We start from the raw sequence: 19,116 nt of genomic DNA on the forward strand, positions 1-19,116 counted from the left end.
TAGATTTACATCTAGGGATTCCTGGTCTTATAGTTTCCACCTGGCAGGGGAATCAGCTGCCTTATTGACAGAACGACAGCGAATGGATGAAGCACGCGGGGACTTTTGGCTTTAGACTAGGAACTACTCGGAGTGGGGATTAAGTAGAGATAGAGTTTTTATATATAGCGAAGGGACGGGTAGGGGAGGAGAAGCTCAGGATGGGGTAAATTAGGGAGGACCAACTTCTAGTCCAGGAGTCCGGGTCGGGTGGTACCTTGAAACACTCATGAGTCGGAATCGAGTAAACACATAGGGCTGGCTGGACTCCGTTTCGCCTCACTTTGTAACGGACAACCACAACATTAACGTCTGCCGCCTGCTGCCACTCCTCTTTTTTTTTTTTTTTTCTTCAGGATTCGCAACTTCAATAGTTCTGCACCACACTCTCTGATTGCTGGTCACTGACCGTTGATCATTGAAACATGACAAAATGGCGATTTCTCCATCCGCTCGACTCAATCCGAGATGCACTTGTCAAGCCCTCGGCAGCGGCAAAAGAACAGGAACACTGTCTCATGGGCATCGACACGATATACCACACAGTTGCGCAGCTCAAAGCCCCATTCATCGACCCGGCAAATCTCCAAGCCCTCATGATTGATGTGTTGCCGCTTTTAGAAGAAGGACAAAATGAGATGGGAATGTGCATGGTGTTTTTCCGGCCATGGCCCGTTGCTCGCCTCCGCATGCATCCGATCTTGCTTTCGAATCCGGAAGTCGCGAGGGCTGTAAGGATTTCCATGGAGGGGATGGACCATGGGCCGCCAAGTTTGCAGAGATATGGCTTCCCGCTCGACAGTCGAGTCCGAATTCTGGCTAATGCTTTTGTGCATCATGTTCAGAGTCGGCCTCGCTCGGCGCCGGATGGGCAGGTTCATGAGAGTCTTGCGTCTATCACGGGATGGGTGCATCATGAGTGAGTCATTCATTCCGCTCGATTCTTTTGGGCATTCTTGATTATGCATGTGCTGGACTAGCACATAGATGCTATAGCTGGCCGGCCGGCTGGTTGACTGACTGACTGTATTTTCTAGGGGATACACCCCTCAGTTCGAGGCTGATACGGCCAGCGACCCAGAGTGGGCTTGTAATGGGGGATGGACACAACCTGGCGACGGCAATGACGATGGCGCTGGCGATGAAAAAACCCCGCATATCAAAGCGGTGATGTTCAGCGTTATAGACGGTGATGTTGATGGTGGCGGTGGGGAGGAGCGCCTTCTGCGCGGTGAGGTTCTGACAATTTTGGGCATTATAGCGGAGCGGCTGCGAATAGAGTCTCTCAAACGGCGTGGGCATCTCGTCATACCGGTTCGTGTGGTTCCCTACCCCTTCAGTCAGTCTGTAGTTTTTTTCCCGAGTGGGGCCTTCAAAAATTTCGATCCTGATGCCTGATGCTGTGTTTCTAGGTCATGCTCTTCTCATTCATGGGGCCCCGACATGGCCGGATCCTCGTGGCAGTTTTCAATGGGGCGAAGCTGGTCATCCAGAAGTCGGCCTTGCATATGTTTACCAGTCACGATGAAAAGAGCATGGAGATCTTTGCGCGATATCAGGCCACGGACGTTGGCCCCGGTGATACGACTCGATTGCGAACGATGAATCGTCGGCGCAGTCGCTTAGACCGCAGCAGTTTAGTTCTGTTCAGAATGTTCATTGACAGATAACAAGAGAATGTTGACAAGTCCACGAGATCATGATGATGAGACTTGTTGAACGTTTGTTTGTGTCATCCGATGACTCGGACGGAGGTGATGTGGCCAAATTCCGTTGAAGCAAAGTGGCTTTATGTATATTTGTATGTGGGAACAGTAGTAGTGATGATGACAGTCACTAAGTCACCTCGTATTGAGTGAAATGCAGCAAATGACGGAGCTCTTGGAGAATGTCCGAGGATGAGTTGAGGATAATCATGATGATGGATTGGATAGGTGTGTTCAAGCGGACGATGCACCCCTTCGCTCCTTCCCTCCAGGCTAACAGTACCTAATCCTTTACTTGGTAATACCACCCAGGGGGCGCTTCGCCAATTAATTTAAACAATTCCAATAAGCCAAGTCCGTCTCAACTCACTATCCCAGAACCCCCAGCTTGATAGCAACAGTCTTCCCCTTCTTACCTTACCCCGGCGCTCACCACTCACCACCCACCACCCACTCACCACTTCTCAACCTCAAGCCTCAGGTCAAGCTCATGCGTGAATGAAGACCAGGGCTGGGTATGCAAGTACCTGTACGACTGCGCGATCTGATGTGAACCCAGTCAGCAATCCGACCAAAAACCTACATCAAGTATTCATGTCTTCAGAACTCACCCAGTCTGGATCAATCTTCGAATGCGGCACATCATCCAGAATCCCCCTCGTCTTCCCCGTATCAATAATCCCATCGATAATTGCATGCAAAAAGTGCACGCCCTGCGGACCGAACTCCCTCGCCAGAGACTGCGACATTGCCCTTATGCCAAACTTGCTCGTTGCGAAGAAATGAGAGGCCCGAGCCGCCTTTCAGAGCAGCGGTTGCGCCTATTCACAGCATTTTGCACTGGCTTCGGATTATGGAAGGTAGGCACGCCGATGAAGCCTAGGACGGGATATCCCACCAGTGAACATTGGGGTTGGCGGATACTTCGCTTTATCTACCCCAGCATCAAGCAACAAAAGCGGCAACGTTGCCCTCGCGAAATTAAACGCCCCTTGACAGTCAGTTCCAGAGCCTGTTCCTGGCCCGACACCGGCGATTATGGCGATCGTTTTGAGAGTGGAATGGGGCATTTTGTTATATTGTGAGTGGGTGTTTATGGTATGGTATATGGTCGATGCGAGAAGGGGAGGGGCAGGGTGATTATATTCAAGGGTCTGGGATTTCAACAATACAATTACAACATCCCGACAGCTGCTTGTGGGTAAGGAGAGGGAAGGCAGCGTCCCAAATATTGCAGAGGTTGTATCCCAGTCAAATCCGGAGTCACCCACCATTCTTGCAGGGGCAGGCTCTGATACAGGTATGCAAGGACATGCCAGTGCGGAGCTAATCACTTCTCAAGAGCCAACTGTTGATCCTCCTACAGCTCTTGGGGATGTATCTATTCCCTCCAATAAGTCAGCACCCGCGCGGTCATCGTCACGAATCTCCTATCAAATTTGCCGGAAGACATTTGCCGAATCTTCGCATGTCGAGATCCCAAGCCGCCCTATAGCAGAAGTGAACCCTCTTTTGATTGCAATTACACCTCTTGCTCAACGTGACTGGAGTTGCCAACCTTCATCAACCAACGGGCCGTGGCGCTTGGATGGGACAACTCTCTCGATCGACCTTCAGGATGCAGAGCAGGTTCCAATATTTGTTGGCTATTCCAGCCTTCGTGTATACGATGACAAACTTACGCAATCCCTTACGTTCTTTCTTTCATGGACCTGCCGATGGCCCGCCAGTCAGTAAATCCGCCGTGAAACCCAACCCTCCTATGCCTGCTCGTGGACCCCTCTCGAACAAAAGCAGCGGCTTGTGAAATTAAAGCAGGAAGGATACACTTGGGATGAGATTGTTATGAAATTTCCTGGCAAGAAAAGGAGTAACCTTCAGGCTATTTATTCCAAAAGCCTAAAAGATCTTCGCAGTTTAGGCTCTCAGTATAATCACCTCCCCAGACACCCATCCTCGGTACCCAGATCGTCCTCGAACCATCTAGCAGAAATAGCAGGCAATGGTCGCATCAAAGCTGGACGGACGAACCAGGTGAAGAAGTCACGATATAATTTACGGGCAAAAGGAAGTCGGTGAAGTATTATATTGCCTATACTCCCTATCCATGCTTAACTGCTTTTCATTCCACCGAAACCGCTATTCATCCCTAATCCAGCAGAAATCGAAAGAGTGCTGCGGCTTATTTTCAGCTTTTGACATGTTATAGTTTTGAAGGTGTCCAGTTTCTTCTCTTTCTCCCACCTTTGCAACATTTATGCCCACCTGACAAAGGCTTTTTCAATGAACCATGACGCTCAGAAAGAGCCTAGCACGTAAGAAAAAGGAGATGGTTACGCACGTTTATAGGAATTCTAGTCCGTCCTCCGATGGAGCCATATCTTCTTCTACCATCCAAAGCCAATCCTCAAACTCAGCTTTATCCAACCCCTTCGGTGGCTGCGCGGAAATCCGGTCGGTGTAGGGTTGTCCTCCCCTTCAATCAAAACCTGTGGCAGCAGCGGCAGCAGCAGGGGCGATTGACCAACTGTTCGCATGCTTGTCTCGGTACGTCCGGCAATTCCGAGCCAATGACTGCAAGTGCGGAGACATGCATCGGTGAAGGCCGGTGTTCGCAATGATCGGCGAACACTTTGTACTCGGTTGATCAGAAAGTCCGTTTTTGCGTGCCCTGTTATCTGCTCCGACCCCGCGGGGTGGATATAATAGTATAGACCTCTCAGAATCTTTATCTTACCCCTCCATTGAATTTTTTAGTGGACTCGATCTTTGACACGTACAAGCTGGAGATGGAAATCCCACTCCTACCCATTGCTGCCCTCTGTTTCTTCACCTACGCATCCGTCGTGCTCGTATACAGACTATGAATCAGCCCTATCGCATCCTTCCCCGGTCCCCTCCTGGCGCGGAGTACGTTCTGGTATGAGTTTTACTACAACTGGGTACATACCGGGCAATTCTATCGGAAGATTGAGGAACTAGATAAGAAATATGGTATTCCCAACTGCTGCAACTAACCCTGAGTTGAATCTCTGTCACTCATTCCAACATACCTACAGGCCCCATCGTCCGTATAACCCCAACAGAGGTCCACATCCGCGACCCGCTCTTCTACCACGACCTCTTGGTAACCCGCGCCGTGCGCAAATCAGGCGCATATGGGCGGTTTACGCAGGGGGCCTGGTTTGACGGTGAGCCGCGCACACCCCTCTCAGACCTCCTCCCCTTTCTAAGCGAGATCAATCGAGCGCTGGCTGACTCTATCTCAAGACATAACCGCCGTCTCCATCCCGCATGATACGCACCGCGCTGTCCGCGCGGCTCTCAGCCCTTTTTTCTCGGTATCCGGTCTTCGGCGCGTAGAATATAGGATCCTCGCATGTGTGCGGAAATTGGCGGGAATTTTAGAGGGGAGTGCGGGTGCGGGCGTGCCTGTTAATCTTAGTGATGCGTTTGCGTCGTCTAGTACGGGTATGTGGGCCTGTTCTTCTGTGCCTGTTCTTCTGTATATGGATATGGAGGGTTCCGCAGGTTGAACTTGCCGATATCAGTGTCTAATATAATCTATGGTATTGCAGACGTCACATCGGCCATCTTCCATGAGGAACCAGGGACGTTGCTGGATGACCCGAGTTTCAATGCGGACTGGTATGTATAACCAATACAATCCAGACGTCTGGCCCCGTTCACGGAGCTATACGGTCCAGAAAATCTTGAAATGGCTGTGGCAAACACTCACGATGGGCGTGGTGTCGGTTCCGTAGATTATCCAGCTTCCGTGGATTGCGAGGTAAGTTAGGGCTGATCCGCTTCCACTCGCCACGAATTCTAGACCCTACCTACCCCTTCCCTTCCCTACATAAGACCTCACCTCTACATCTTTCTCACCTAAATTGAATCACTGACCGAGACGACTTCAGACTCGTCACGACGCCGATTATCCGGTTCCTCATCGAGAACCTGACGAATTGGAGAGTTTGGCATGATGTAAGTCTCATTATAGAATCTCGCATGCGATCAAGTTCACTTGATTTATGGATAGCTTGTGTAGCTGCCGCTTAGGGCTACTACCTTAACTGACTCTGTTATCAGAAATCGCATCGCCAACTCTCAACAACCAGAACCCGCTCGACACCCGCATACGAGACCAAGGCCCACGAAGACCCAGCCCTAACCGCCTTCGTCGGCCTCGTCCACGACCCGCTCGTCTCATCAATGCTGGGCGACGAAGCTTTTGTTCGGTTGGCGACGGAGAGTGACCATATTTATCCTAACGAACAACACCCATTAGTGGAAGGTCCATACTGGTTATCTTGATATATTGACTCACCCCACCCGTTTAATTACTTACTTCTCAAATAAATAACAGCTAATCCAACAAGCCGGCACACACAACCCCTCGCAAGCCCACTCGCTGATCGTATATTTCATCCTGCGGAATCCAGAGGTCGAGACTACACTAAGACTGGCGTTAGAGCCACTATATACCACCAATAAGGATGACCTACCACCGCTTCAAGACCTCGAAAACATCCCATACCTCGTCGCATGCGTTCGAGAGGGCCTTCGGATCACATCGGGGAACATGAAACGCCTCCCGCGTGTATTTCCGAACGATGAGGTTGTGTTTCGGGGGTGGAGGGTTCCAAGGGGGGTACGTTATGTTGCCTATATCTACCCTACCTATATACAACAGCACGAACAAGTGCTTTGAAAATGTGGGTGTTAGAAGCGCTGACATGTCTATGATCTTCGTCTAGACCGCCGTCTCAATGAGACCCTACTTCATCCACATGGACGCCGGCGTCTTCCCGAGCCCGCACATCTTCAATCCGAGGCGGTGGCTCGAAAGTAGTCCCGCAGAACTGGCGGTGATGAATCGGTATTTCATTCCGTTTTCGAAGGGGTCGCGGGTCTGTCTGGGGAAGGAGTAAGCACTCGTACTCACCTTCAAATCGTCCCTACCTAGGCTTGGAGAGAGATTCATTGACATGCGTTTGCGTAGCCTCTCATACATGCAGATATACTACACCCTTGCGCAGCTGTTCAGTCCCGGGTTCCCGCGCACGAGGTTGTATGAGACAGAGGAGGAGGATGCGAAGCCTGCGCTGGGGTTGTACTTCTCGATTCCGAAGCTGGAAGCGAGGGGGTTGAGGGTTTTGAGCGGCGATAAAATTGGGTAGTGGAGGATGGTGAAATCCAATGTCTGGGACTCCTAGGGGTCTTTATACGAGTTAGTTTCTATCAGGAACACTGCGCCAGGATATAGATGGAGGGCGGTTCTATTTTGACTTCCAATTGGACAGTTGCTCTCTCGTGTAGGTCAAGCTAAAGGATTTCAGAACCGATGGACAGAGCGGCTCCCACGTTTACTGAACTAATTCATGTTTGATGGACAGCTTGTAAGTCCATATCTGTCTAGCCTATTTACATGTAGACGCTCTCTATATACTTTCGGATATCTTCTTTATATGACTACCTGTCAGTATCCTTCTTTGCCTGCTTGCATAGTTAGCGACCACGTGCTTGTTCCTTTATATCTAGCTTCCTGTTTGATAGCTAGATATTCTGAATTCAACCATCTTCATCTATCTCTTAGGTCGATGATGGAGCCTTGTTCCCACGGAGCTTAGTCCTCCAACACTACCAACCACCCCGTTAGTTCTAAAACGGCCCTATCGTCCCCGTCCACAACCCATCAAAGTTACTCCGCGTCCACGTCCCCGTCTTTCCATGCGCCCTGCCCGCGGCCTTGTTGAACTTCAAATTTCCCTTCTGCATGGGTCCACTGGCAAGGCTATCCAGCCACGCCTTGGCCTGTCCCGTATATCCATACGCCTGGCGGAACGTCGCCGATGCGTCCCCGTGCCAGGCGCCCGCTTGCGCCTCGATGTTGGCGAGCTCCATGTCGATCCAGTAGCAGTACAGCTCTTCGAGACCCGCCGTCGCCCGGTTCGGGCGCCCGATCGCCCCCGCGGGGAGGTTGGCTTGTTGCCAGTAGCTGGCGTCTAATTGGCCCAGGGCGAGTTGGATGCCCTGCGAGGAGGTCTTGAAGATGGACCACACGTCCGTGTGGCGCATGTAGCTGAAGACGCCGGCGGTCTGTTTTGAAAATGTGGTCAGCGAGATTGACTTTATCTAACCGGGTAGCTGGCTCGGTGGCTTACCTTGCGATGAGCGGCGCGGTCATCGTCCAGGTTGCCGTACGTGGTCCCTGGTTGTTTCCCCTCCAAGAACACGCCCTTCTTGCCGTTCGTGACTGACTCTGCCAGGACGAGAAGTTGGGGCATATCCTGACTGCCTATGTACACGCACATCTCCTCCCAGAGATCTCCATTCCAACCAGGGGCTTGGAACCCTGCGACACCGATGCCCATGAGAACTTCAGAGACCCATTGCTTACTCGCGGCCGGATATCCGGTTGGGAGTGCGATTCCGGTGCCCATGAGGAATTGCATAAAGCGCTTCAGGGTTTGCCCCTCGTAGACATGCTCCGCTAAATACATCTAGTGAGTAGGTAGTCTGCAGCCTGGGAGAGGGCTTACTTCACACGTAGTCCTGGTTGTTTGGACCGGTCAGTTTCGAAACCTCGGGATTGCAGTTTGTGTTGTCGAATCTATAGTATTTCTTCACCCTCGACAGCTTTGCCGCGCTGGAGCAGGTTGGGTACTTGACCACCAGGATCAGGTCATCGCCATTCCAGTCCCAAGTAAGCCACTTCTCTGTAATGGAGCGCTCGACAAGGTCGGACTGACGTTCGCCGCTGCTGCCGCTGAAATCGCATACTTCGTCCCCGCTAGAAAGATCAGCATCATATGGGCACGAGCCCCCGTCACTCTGGCATTTCTCCAGAGATATTCCGTCACCACAGCTGGGGCAAGCGGTAATCGTATCCCCAGTCTCCTCTCCTGGGCAGCCCAGGCCTCGAATAATGGGCAACATTGGCCCATACACCTTGGCGCGTTTCCCCAGTTGATGGCCATGCGCTTTTCCATCATCGTCGACTTCAAGGTAGTTCCGAGCTCTAATTCTGCTAACGTTCGCGGGGGCATCAATGGTGGCTAGGGTAGTTTTGCTGCTATCGGGAGACCAGCACATGGGTCCCTCCGACCTTGGCCAGACCTGCCTTTCGACGCCGGGCACGATGTAGTACGGAGTCCTCGGAAGAGCCCATTTCATGGCGTCAGGCGCCTTGATATCGGCGTATATAGAAGCCCCGACGTCGACTCCATAGCACGCAGAGGTGCCGGAGCTCCCCGTCTCGGCCTCTGCATGAAAAGTAACATAGCCATCGGTAACAAGTCTCACGGCACAGTCGTCAAGGTCGAACAAGAAGTCGTCCCACTGAATCCCGAAAGAAATGGTGGGCTTCACATGGGCGGTGATGAAGCCGTCGATACCGACCGACCATTCCACCTCTGGCTCTTCTGGAGGCGTGAGTTCCTGCTTGGCCTCTCTCTCCAAATCAGGGTCATATTCATCGTTGGGAATCGGGTACGTCTGCTGGATGTCCCACCCTCCGAGCTTGACGCGAGTCTCAAAGTTGACCCCAAGTGTCACCGCGCCTTCCAGCTTGCCAAAGACTTCAAAGTTGAGTCCAATGGTTACAATACCCGGCACCGTGAATGCTGCTCCAAACTTGTCTGCAGCAAATATGGTAATGTCTGGAGTCTCAAAGTGATAGGTAATTGCTGCATCGACCAAAAAGGCCGCAGTCACCTCTCCTCGCGTGCGGAAATAGAGATACGAATCGCTAAAGCCCAGCTTCGCGATAATGGTGAACCCATAGTTAAGTTCCGCCTTGACACTGGCTTCGGCGTGTATGTCAAGATGAGCTTCATAGTTGGGGCATGCCAGCGTCTCATCCACCAGCTTGAGGACAAAGTCTTCGCTGTACGAGTGGCCGAATTCGACGGTCTTTTCCACAGTTCCGATTAGATTCTTCAACCAGGCAATTACATCACTGCCAAACCAACGTTTGTGGAACTCCTCATGGGACAGCCCGCCAAAGTGTGCATCGTCTCGCCACTCCTCCTCAAGCCAGCGTCGGTGGTTCTTGTTGACCAGGTCTCGCTTGCGTTTCTTCTTGGTGTTGGCAGCTCGGTCGACCACGCCATCCCAATAGTCCAAGTCGTTGCTATAGTCGATTCTCATCTGTGTGTCTCCCTGGTCCCGAGGGACGCGCCTTAAATCATAGTCAAAGGTAAGATCATAGATCGTATCGTGGGAAATGCCTCGGCGGAGGAGGTGGCCTGGGGTCGACTGGTTCGTACTGGGATGCATGTGTTTCACCACGGCATACTTTCCTGGACCACACCCCTTGGGCATTTGCACAATGGTACCAGGGGCGCCGTGGCCCAAGTGGATGTTGTCGCAATTGGAGTCCTCTCCCATGTTGGTGCAGGTCATTCGTACGGTATGCTCGCCGATTGTTGTCGCATCGAGACAGTCGAATACGTCCCAGTGGGAGCCGTCGCGGCGGTCCAAAGATTGTTGAATGGCCGGAGGGCTGGTCATCACGATGAACCCAAAGGGGGCCTCGTCAGGGTCATCGTCCAGGAGAAGGTTCTCGTCAGGCTCTGAGCCACCCCAGGTCGGATCAACCTTCAAGTCATAGTCGGCGTTGACATAGTCCTCATCCGGAGGATCCGGGAAGAGGTAGTCCAATGGCACAGGGAGGAATGGCGAGGTATCGCCTGAAATGTCGCAGTAATAGCTCATTTTTCGGCCAAAGAAATTGCACTCCTCTCCCTCACCGTCATCGGAAGTGGTGATGGCAACCTGCCAGCCAGTGTCACAGTGGTTGTCAAAGCAACTGCCTGGCTTTCCATGCCACGCACAGTTCTCCCACTTCTGCGATCTGTTGCAGCACAACTTTTCTCGTTCATCCCCAGAGCAAACGCCATCTCGCCAGGTCATCTCATTCTCGTTGGTTTCACAGTCTTCTCCGCACTCGGTCCAGCGGCAGATGGGCTGTTGAACCTGCGACGGACAGCAGAGAAACTTTCGGCCGTCGAGACAGTAGGAGCCCCCGGATCCCCATTTAGAGGAGGCGACGGCGACTTCACTCTCATGGCGCTGGCCGTTACAAAAGTCTCCGCCCCCTCGCGATACACTATCCAGTATTAGCACTGCATATCACGAACTATGGGGTACGTACCACTCATCAATGTCTGGTGCGGAAGCAATGGGACAGCATAGACTCTGCTTTCCGTCGGGGTTGTTGAAAGGATAATTGTTGTCTCCACACCAAAAGTCCTGCATCTTGACGTATCCGGTCTTGCAATGGTTGACGCCGCAGTTTGTCGAGTAGCAGAAGCCCTCGCCAATGTCCTCCCAATTATCAGCGGCCTCGTCTCCAGCTCGGAATCCAAGCGTCTCGGGCCAAATCACAGCTGACAATGCATCCAGCTGTGGAGTATCGAGATCAAGGGCCCAGATGAGCAGGCCTCCAAGCCCTTTGGAGTTGGCAAACTCGACTTTCTGTTGAATTGTATCCAGGTCATCATAGGAAACCCACTGATTTCCTTCGAATGTAAGGTACTTGACCCCGTGTTCTTGGTCGTAGACAGGGCTGAGATCATACTTGTCCTTTATGTTCATGATCTCTGCATAGGAGAGTAAACCGGACTGGTCAGTGCAAGGGCCCTTTGTACCACCTCCCTTAAAGAGACACACCGGCGTGTTGCAACCTGGATCTGCTAGTTGCTAGGTTCGGCCGTAAAAGCCAATGCCCAAATTCACCTTTTTTGGGTCAACGTCATTGCGCCAGAGCAGGTCTAATGCGTGATCAATCTCGGTCAGATTTGTATGTGCGAGAACCTGAGAGCCAATTGGATTGTCTAAGTCCCATATCCCATGAAGGTCGTAGGCCATGACATTGACATAGCCCACTACGTCTGACGTCGCTTTCAAATCGAAGTGACGGAGGTACTTTAAGAGTCAGCGAGATATGTTTATAGGGGTGAATAGCAGGACATACCCAGTAGCTCGTTGGAGCAGTGAAGGACAACTCAATGTCCTTCTCCTTCAAGAAATTGAACAACTCCGTGAAGTTTTCACCATCCTCGGGGTGGCCACCACGATCTCCGGCACCGGGGTATTCTCAGTCAAAGTCGAGTCCGTCAAACCCATATCTGTTGAGGAACTGCGTGGCCATGAGGGTAAATAGTATCCGGTTATTCTCAGTCGACACCATGTCACTAAACACAGGCTGCCAGATGGTATGGTTGTCGTTGAAAGTCCACCCTCCCAGGGCTAATACAACCTTGAGATCAGGATTCTTCTTCTTCAAGCCGGCAATGGCAGAAATTGTAAACTAGGACACAGCTTCGCTATCCCCTCCATCGTCCATTGGGACGATTTCAAACGTTTCAGGCATGATGTACCCAAATGAGTAGTATAAATGGGTGATGCTTCCGACGGGGATGTCGCCGATGCCCATGTTGATGCACTTTTTGTTGTGATTCCACACTTCGTAATAGCCAATGATCCGCTTCTGGACATCGCCATCGGCTGCGCCTGAGCTGGGTTGGTCACAGTTGCTCTGGCAGCCGGTTGGGTTGCCATCGTCGTCTTCACCTTTGTCACAAAACTCAGAGGTCGTGCCGCAAAATCCGTACTGGCTGCAGCAGACATTCAGGGGACAGGTCTTGCCTGGAGGATCCGCATGACGACCGCATTCAGCATGGGCATCACAGTTGCTCCAGCAGACATCGTTCGGGGACTCACCATTTGTCCCGCAATAGTCCTCTCCATAACCACAGTTGCCTGTTTGGTCGCAGCAGGCACCGTTACCGCATGGTTTATCTTCGCTGCAGACATATGGATCATCGGCTAATGCAACAAGGCTGGCACGGCTGATGTCGTTTGAGGAGCCTAGTATCTGGTTGGGCTTGCAAATGCCGTTTTCCTGCAAGGTCTGAGACATCATGCAGGATAGGCGAGATTGGTACGCAGACGGGCTGATTGCCAGCGTCACGGAGCCCGAGGAGTCGTGGGGCCGCGTTGACTATGGCAAGGGTCCCAAGAAGGACATGCAACACGGCACGAGGCCACATATCCCATTGAGAGTTGCAAAGTTTATATAAAAGAATGGAGAGTGAGAAACAAAATAAAAAGAATGAATGGAACACTATATGAGAGCGAATGAAAGACAAGGCAGACTCGGCTAAGGGAACGAGAGACGGGCTTTCTGCGGACTTGAGAAATAGACCCTGAAGCGGCCGAGAGGCGCTTATATGCCGCTCTCGGGGATAGTTGGGTACTGTCCAAGAGCCAGACGGAACTGAAACGCCGTCTCGCCTTCCCGTGCCAGCAAGGGTGGTCGGTCCATCCTGGAGCGAAATGCATCTCCCCCTTCGGCTGGAGAGCATCTGAGATTGCCATTCCAAATAGAGAGACGAATGGGGATACAAAGCCATTGTTGGCGCTGCAGGTGAGTGCAAGCGAGCGCAGGCGAGATGTTTAGCTTGGTTTCGCTCGGACTTGGCCCACCTGGTTGCTCGGCTAGGGCTCTGTCGGTCGAGCCGACGGGAAATATCTCCTGCTTATTTTGGTCACTCCGCAGGGTCTTCGTGCCTGTGCTAATTTCCGCCTGTTTTCGATCTAGTATTCGGGTCATGAGGTGCATCTTGCTTTATCTGACGATGCTCTGGCGCGTATGTCGTAGAGGGCTACCCCCATTCTCAACATCGTTCTTTGCCTGCTCCTTGAGGACGTTCTCTGCGGTTCTCGTTCCCACGCCGACACCATGGCGCTCCTTCTTCTGAGATTATTGTCCATTCCGCTCGTTCTGGCCCTCTGCGTTGCCACCCAGTTTCTAACCGAGGAGACCTTGCCAGAAGGATCCATCTCCGCCGCCTGCACTGAAGCTCTGGTGGCCGACATCGCCTGTCCAGTGCAGGTCCGCCGTTTTATGACCGACTGTTACTTCCCCGTGGAAGCCCTGGTATATTCGTGCACGCCAGCTTGCGCATCGGCATTGGTAGAGTACCGGAACAAGGTTTCTAGCGCCTGTAACAGATCTGATGTCTACACGACGTTTGATACTGGAAGCGAGCCGGTTGCCCTATTTCCGCTGCAATATCAGTACTATCACAACAAAACCTGCATTCAAGATACTGCGTTCAGCCAGCGGGGCCGATTGACGAATACCCCGGCCACACAGGATACATTCCTCCCGAAGCTAGCATCACATACCTCCCTGATACCGAGTTTCCTATGGCAACATTCGTTCCTCTGTCAATCAACCAAACGGCTTCGCTCCCATATGCGCCGGGGACGCATAAAGACTGCTATTTATACGCTACAGGGCCGGAGTTGTGAGTTGATCTGGGTGCCAGTAGCTACGATTCGACGTGTGAACTGATTGCAGCTGTCAAAGGGATCAGCCTTGACACGCTATCGAATTGATGCCTTTTCTCTCTTTTCTCCCAAATCGTACCTTTGCCTAATTGCTCTACAGGAATCCGTCTCTCAACACCACCTCTAACGACTGCGCTTTCGACGAGAGGTACCAGTACTGTCTGGCAGCATATAAGACCACGCAGACCATTCCGGACTCGACTGTAACAATCACAGATGTCCCGACCACAACCGAGCCCACAAGTACAGCGACAACCACGACTTCTGCAGGCCCGCCCGGTCCCACATAATCGGGCATCCCAGACACCTGTAACAAATGGCACCTTGTCGAAGGTAAATTCTCCCTCCCAAAAGAAAGTAAAACGTGATGGGTGCCGTAAACTAAAACTGGATAATCACAGAGGGCGATACATGCTACGACCTTGCCGCGGCTAACAACATCACACTGGACCAATTCTATGAGTGGAATCCCGCTGTCAAGAATGACTGCGCGGAAGGGTTCTGGTTGGGGAATGCGTACTGTGTTGGGATTTCTGAGTAGATAGAAGGCTAGGAGCAATAGAAACCTCGGTACTCACTAAATCCCTTGCGCTTTACCTGTACGAAGAATCGGAGAATTCTGTCAACCTAGAAATTAGCATATTAAGTTAGATTCGAGGTCTAGATAACCTTGTTAGCTTAGTGCGTAATTTTGGTTCATAAACTCCAATCCTGTCTACTCGGTAGTATTCCAGCCAATGAGCTGATTTAACCCCGGAAATCCACGTGCCAAGGCTTGGCGAGTCAGGCCCTGTTTCATCGATCTACAATTGTGGAGCTACTTAACTCATGCAACACTTTCCCCCCCCCAGACCTGTCGCATTTATTTCCCTCCATCCCTGCTCTCTCTCTCTCCTCTCCGTCATCTACTAGTATCATTCCACCAAAGACATAATCTACATCCTATAAGCCAAAATGCCCGACCCCACAACCCTCCCCCCGGAGCTCTTCACCCGAATACTCTCTTCCGCCGTACAACCCCACCCACCCACCGACCCAAACCCAAACACAGCCTGCAACCGCGAGATCGAGCGCAAATACGACTTCCACTCCGGAACAAGCCTCGCCCAGCTCTCCCAGCTGACCCTGGTAAACCGGCGGTGGCGCGACCTCTGTCTGCCAACCCTCTACGCCAAGTACTCGCACAATGGCGCGCGCCACTCGTATACCTCGCTATGGCAGTTCCTGCGGAGTATCATGCGCAATCCGAGAATCGCGGCGATGGCTCGGGGGGTGAGTATCGGGAATTGAGGGTTTTATCCGGATGTCTTAGCCGAGGATGACGGTGTTCGCGGGGATAATGTGCAGTTTTCGGAGGGGGATGTGGAGATGATGCGGCGGGCGATTCGGGCGGTTTTCAACCCCCGGGGGAGGGATTGGAAGATCGTCGACGCGCTGGAGGCGACGATACTCGATCCACGGGCTCTGTCGGAGAGGGATTGTCGGCCGTTGGTTGTGCTGCTGTTGGTGAGTTTGCCGAATGTTGAGACGGTGTATTTGCATCTGCCGGAGGGGCGTTCGATGCTGCGGTGTGTTCTCGAGGAAGCGTTGCGGTGTCAGGATGAGAGTGGCGAGTTGCCTTGTCTGCGATATTTGGCGCATCTGCATCTGCTCGCGGAGGTTCCGGTCTATGGGTTTGAGGCGGGGCCTTCGTTTTGGATGTCTGATCCGGCTTTGAGGTTTGATGATATCTGGCCGTGCGTCTACTTCTCCGGGCTGCGTACGCTGGCTTTGTATGACCTGGAGACGGAGGGAATTGCCGCTTTTCTTGCGAAAAACAGTGGCAGGATTTGCCGAGTGGAGAACCTGCGTGTTGTGGTAAAACCTACCCCAACACGGTCTTCTGCTGATTTCCAGGCGCTTGTCAATCTGCCACAATCACTCGCTCAGTTTTCGATATGCTGGGATCATAATTTACGAAACGGAGAGCCAGCCCCGGAAATCTCAGTGGTTGAGGTCTGGGACGCGCTACAGAAACATCGAGAGAGTCTCGAGCAACTTGCAGTCTTCTACAACGTTCATGAGCTTGACGAACCCGCTCCCGGCCGTTTCGGTTCCCTTCAGACATTTCCACGCATGAAACGACTTGACACGCAGCTAAACATTCTTCTGGACGGCATGACGACAGAGCGGCTTGCGCCATTTCGCTTAAAGGACACCATCCCAGAGAGTCTAGACAGCCTGTTCCTCCATCCCAGCTGAGTCTACGAAACAAGCCCTAACTTTCAGGCCACCGAGCTTCAAGCCATGGTTGCCGAGCGCAGGCGGCCCCTCAAGCTTCTTGCACTTGGTGATATCCTGGCCGCCCCGTACTATAACCAGATGAAGCACTCCGAAAAGACTGGTGATTTTGAAAGAATGGGCGCCGCCGGTTCAGAACCATACCCAGGTCCCTGGACGCTGTGCAAACAAGCCGGTACCCAGCTGCACGTTACATCCAGTTGTGCCCGTACATACGTACCCGGGCCTTGCGAGTTTCACACAGGAGGAGCCTGCCAGTGGCTCTGGTGCAAGACCTGGAATATCCGCGCTGATGGGATCCAGCGGAACAGAACCAGCGTCGAACGGCTACCCAAACCAGTTCCTCGGAAGAAGACAAAAAAGTCTCGCTCATTACCACTCCACACCGTTGCCTTTACTGACCACACGGGAAACGAAGCATTTAGCCGAATCCTCGAAACTTCCACCTCTGTTCCCCTTGGTCGTCTACTTCAGGCATCCTAACGCAATCCCGTCGCCGGATGTCACCGATCTTGGTGGCCTCCTCAGAGCCATCCGGGAAGCAAGGATAAATTCCGACTTCCACTTCCGGCTCGATGTTTATTTCCTCCCTGGCGCGAGTGAAGACGACTGCAAGACGCACTATCTTGCTGAGCGGGCCTCAAGAGCGGATTACGAGACGCTTATCCGTGAGTTCAATGCTCGAGTGTTTCAACTGAAGAGTCAAAGTGGTAGTCGCAGTGCGGTGCTTGATGACTCCTCACACGCGCAGACCACCACGCTTCTCCCCGGAATGGCCCACTCCCACCGCGGTCTCGAGCCCTACCGCGGTCTCCTTCTATTATGTCCCGAGGCCAACTGCCGCGATGGTGCACAACGGATCTCCTGCTTGAGGTTTGATAAACACACGGTGGAGGATACGACTGATGATAGCGAAGGCGAAGCCCAGAATGACGAGGATCGCAACGCGCCAGAAAGCAGCACCCTCTCATTCCGAATCGCATACGACAGTCCTAAATCTGGAGACGATGATGAGGAAACTATCGGCGACCCAGGGTAGAGTTGTCAAACCCGACCTGAACCCGACCCGACCCGCCAAGAAATAGGTCGGGTCAGAATATCCTAAAACCCGCCATGAGTCAGGTTTCTAGTGGGCCAACCTGCTAGCCTATAGGTTAACCCATGCACTTAATATAGCTGGGTGTTATAGGTTCCTCGTACGAGGCACCTCTTCAGTTGTTACTCAGTCATCATGTGACCTCGTACGAAGGCCCACTCTCGCTTATTTCCTACTTCTTCCACACAAGCATGATTACCTATCTTTTCCTCCTTCAACGAACCCTTCATGTACATACGGCACGGTATAGTTTAGCACAAACATATTGCCCCTTACAGTACCTTGCCTTCTGGCCACAGAACCTCAAGACCCACTCAATTTCTAGCCGCGCTTACGCTAAACAAAGTACGGATCTACTAGTGGTAAAAGCATTAGAAACTGGTCCATCCATCTCCAAAATGGCAGTGACAGTTCCACCCTGAGGCAACTAAACGCACTAAGCTGGGGCCGTGATCCTTCGGGCCGTGTTGGCTGTTGAGAAGAGTAACATGACAGCCCACTTCACGGCCCTCGGCTCTAAACTGCAGGTTGGGATGGCGCAACTAGAATGTTGAGAGAGATAAACTACGAGCAAAGAACAAGAGTTCTCTACCTCCAGTAACAATTCATGCTTGCCCCCAGACTCCCTTCCATAAGTAGGACACTCCCTTTTGCTGCCTGGAGTGGGCTTGCCGTTAGTCATAGGATATGCCCTACTCACACACAGCATAGAAAGAGCTGTCTTGGGCCTGTCCGTGCGGGTTCTAGATCTAGCTTGTTGCTCTGTGGCAATGTAACCTCATACCTTAGCGAAGCTTAGCAGGACACTAGGGAGCGGGATGTTTGCAGTTGAGAAGGTGGCTTCATTAACCTCAGGCTTTGTTTAGTATGTTCTCGCCGGTTCGGTTATCTGACCTGGTCAGTGCTTCATCTCCTATGGCGATCATGGGGAAAGGACCATACATTATGATTCATCTGGCCTGGAACAGTTCAGGAGTGGAGTGAGTACACTACGGAGTACAGACCCCAGGACAGCGTTAGCAGTATCGGGAAGGTTTCCTGGGAATATATGAACACGAGCACAAGCTAGCCTGGGTATGGCTGCGGCTGTGGGCTATCAACTATGACACTATGATTTAGTACATTGATCCATCCGGAGCAGTCTGGGTCTGAGTTCACTCTCCATGTCGCGATGTACTAAGTTTCATGGCCGATCCCATCTTTAATCTGAAACAAACCGACGGGCAGGTGAATTGAGTAATACTAGTTGATTTCAGGAGGAGAAGGGAACAAGCGGATGCATGCAACTGAGCTAGGTAGATGGTATAAGGTATGTACTGCCTTTCAGGCCTTTTGGACCGGCTGGAGGCCGCAAAAACAAGAGAACTAAGGAACAGTAGGGAAGGACACTAGAATCTGATGTGACTCAGGGAGGGATGGGACCATCCCCACGCCTTATAGGAGATAAAGTAGATACCTAAGGTAGTATTGCAATTCCAATAGTGTCCTCCTGGCCCCCCCGCGCAGAAAACACTAAGACAGAGGTAGACGACCTTTGCTTTGGGCCGGTAGCAAAGACAACTGACACGGAATGGTAGACAATTGTCTCACCAAACGCCAGCATCGCTGACGTTCAGCGGATTTGATTGG

At 52.1% G+C, this 19,116-nt stretch overlaps 4 protein-coding genes across 4 annotated transcripts; 2 read left to right on the plus strand and 2 right to left on the minus strand.

Moving 5' to 3' along the window:
- Window positions 1-421: 421 nt before the first annotated feature.
- On the plus strand, window positions 422-1,913 carry BDV17DRAFT_191461 (uncharacterized protein). Its single transcript, XM_073755112.1, has 2 exons — window positions 422-958; window positions 1,077-1,913. Exons 1-2 carry the CDS (start codon window positions 465-467, stop codon window positions 1,435-1,437), a joined length of 855 nt encoding a protein of 284 aa, XP_073611879.1. The 5' UTR covers window positions 422-464; the 3' UTR covers window positions 1,438-1,913.
- A 4,013-nt stretch (window positions 1,914-5,926) lies between these two features.
- Window positions 5,927-6,794, minus strand: BDV17DRAFT_273020 (uncharacterized protein; the record flags this gene model as incomplete). Its single annotated transcript, XM_073758979.1, has 3 exons — window positions 6,751-6,794; window positions 6,506-6,675; window positions 5,927-6,399 (listed from the first exon to the last, which is right to left on the minus strand). Coding segments are annotated over exons 1-2 (157 nt in total), but the record flags the coding sequence as incomplete, so codon positions are not given.
- A 615-nt stretch (window positions 6,795-7,409) lies between these two features.
- BDV17DRAFT_300545 (uncharacterized protein) lies at window positions 7,410-12,675 on the minus strand (the record flags this gene model as incomplete). The annotated part of the gene is made up of 8 exons (XM_073764083.1): window positions 7,410-7,847; window positions 7,913-8,241; window positions 8,318-10,860; window positions 10,906-11,453; window positions 11,490-11,678; window positions 11,728-11,849; window positions 11,949-12,063; window positions 12,106-12,675. 8 exons carry the CDS (start codon window positions 12,673-12,675, stop codon window positions 7,410-7,412), a joined length of 4,854 nt encoding a protein of 1,617 aa, XP_073611881.1.
- Window positions 12,676-15,065: 2,390 nt separating this feature from the next.
- BDV17DRAFT_300546 (uncharacterized protein) lies at window positions 15,066-17,430 on the plus strand (the record flags this gene model as incomplete). The annotated part of the gene is made up of 4 exons (XM_073764084.1): window positions 15,066-15,387; window positions 15,424-16,333; window positions 16,367-16,778; window positions 16,810-17,430. The coding sequence occupies 4 exons, from the start codon at window positions 15,066-15,068 to the stop codon at window positions 17,428-17,430; spliced, it is 2,265 nt and encodes a 754-aa protein (XP_073611882.1).
- Between the last annotated feature and the right edge of the window lie 1,686 nt (window positions 17,431-19,116).

This window comes from Aspergillus undulatus (assembly GCF_047715775.1).
Source record: "Aspergillus undulatus strain CBS 261.88 unplaced genomic scaffold BDV17scaffold_59, whole genome shotgun sequence".
In the NCBI taxonomy this organism is placed as follows: Eukaryota; Fungi; Ascomycota; class Eurotiomycetes; order Eurotiales; family Aspergillaceae; genus Aspergillus; species Aspergillus undulatus.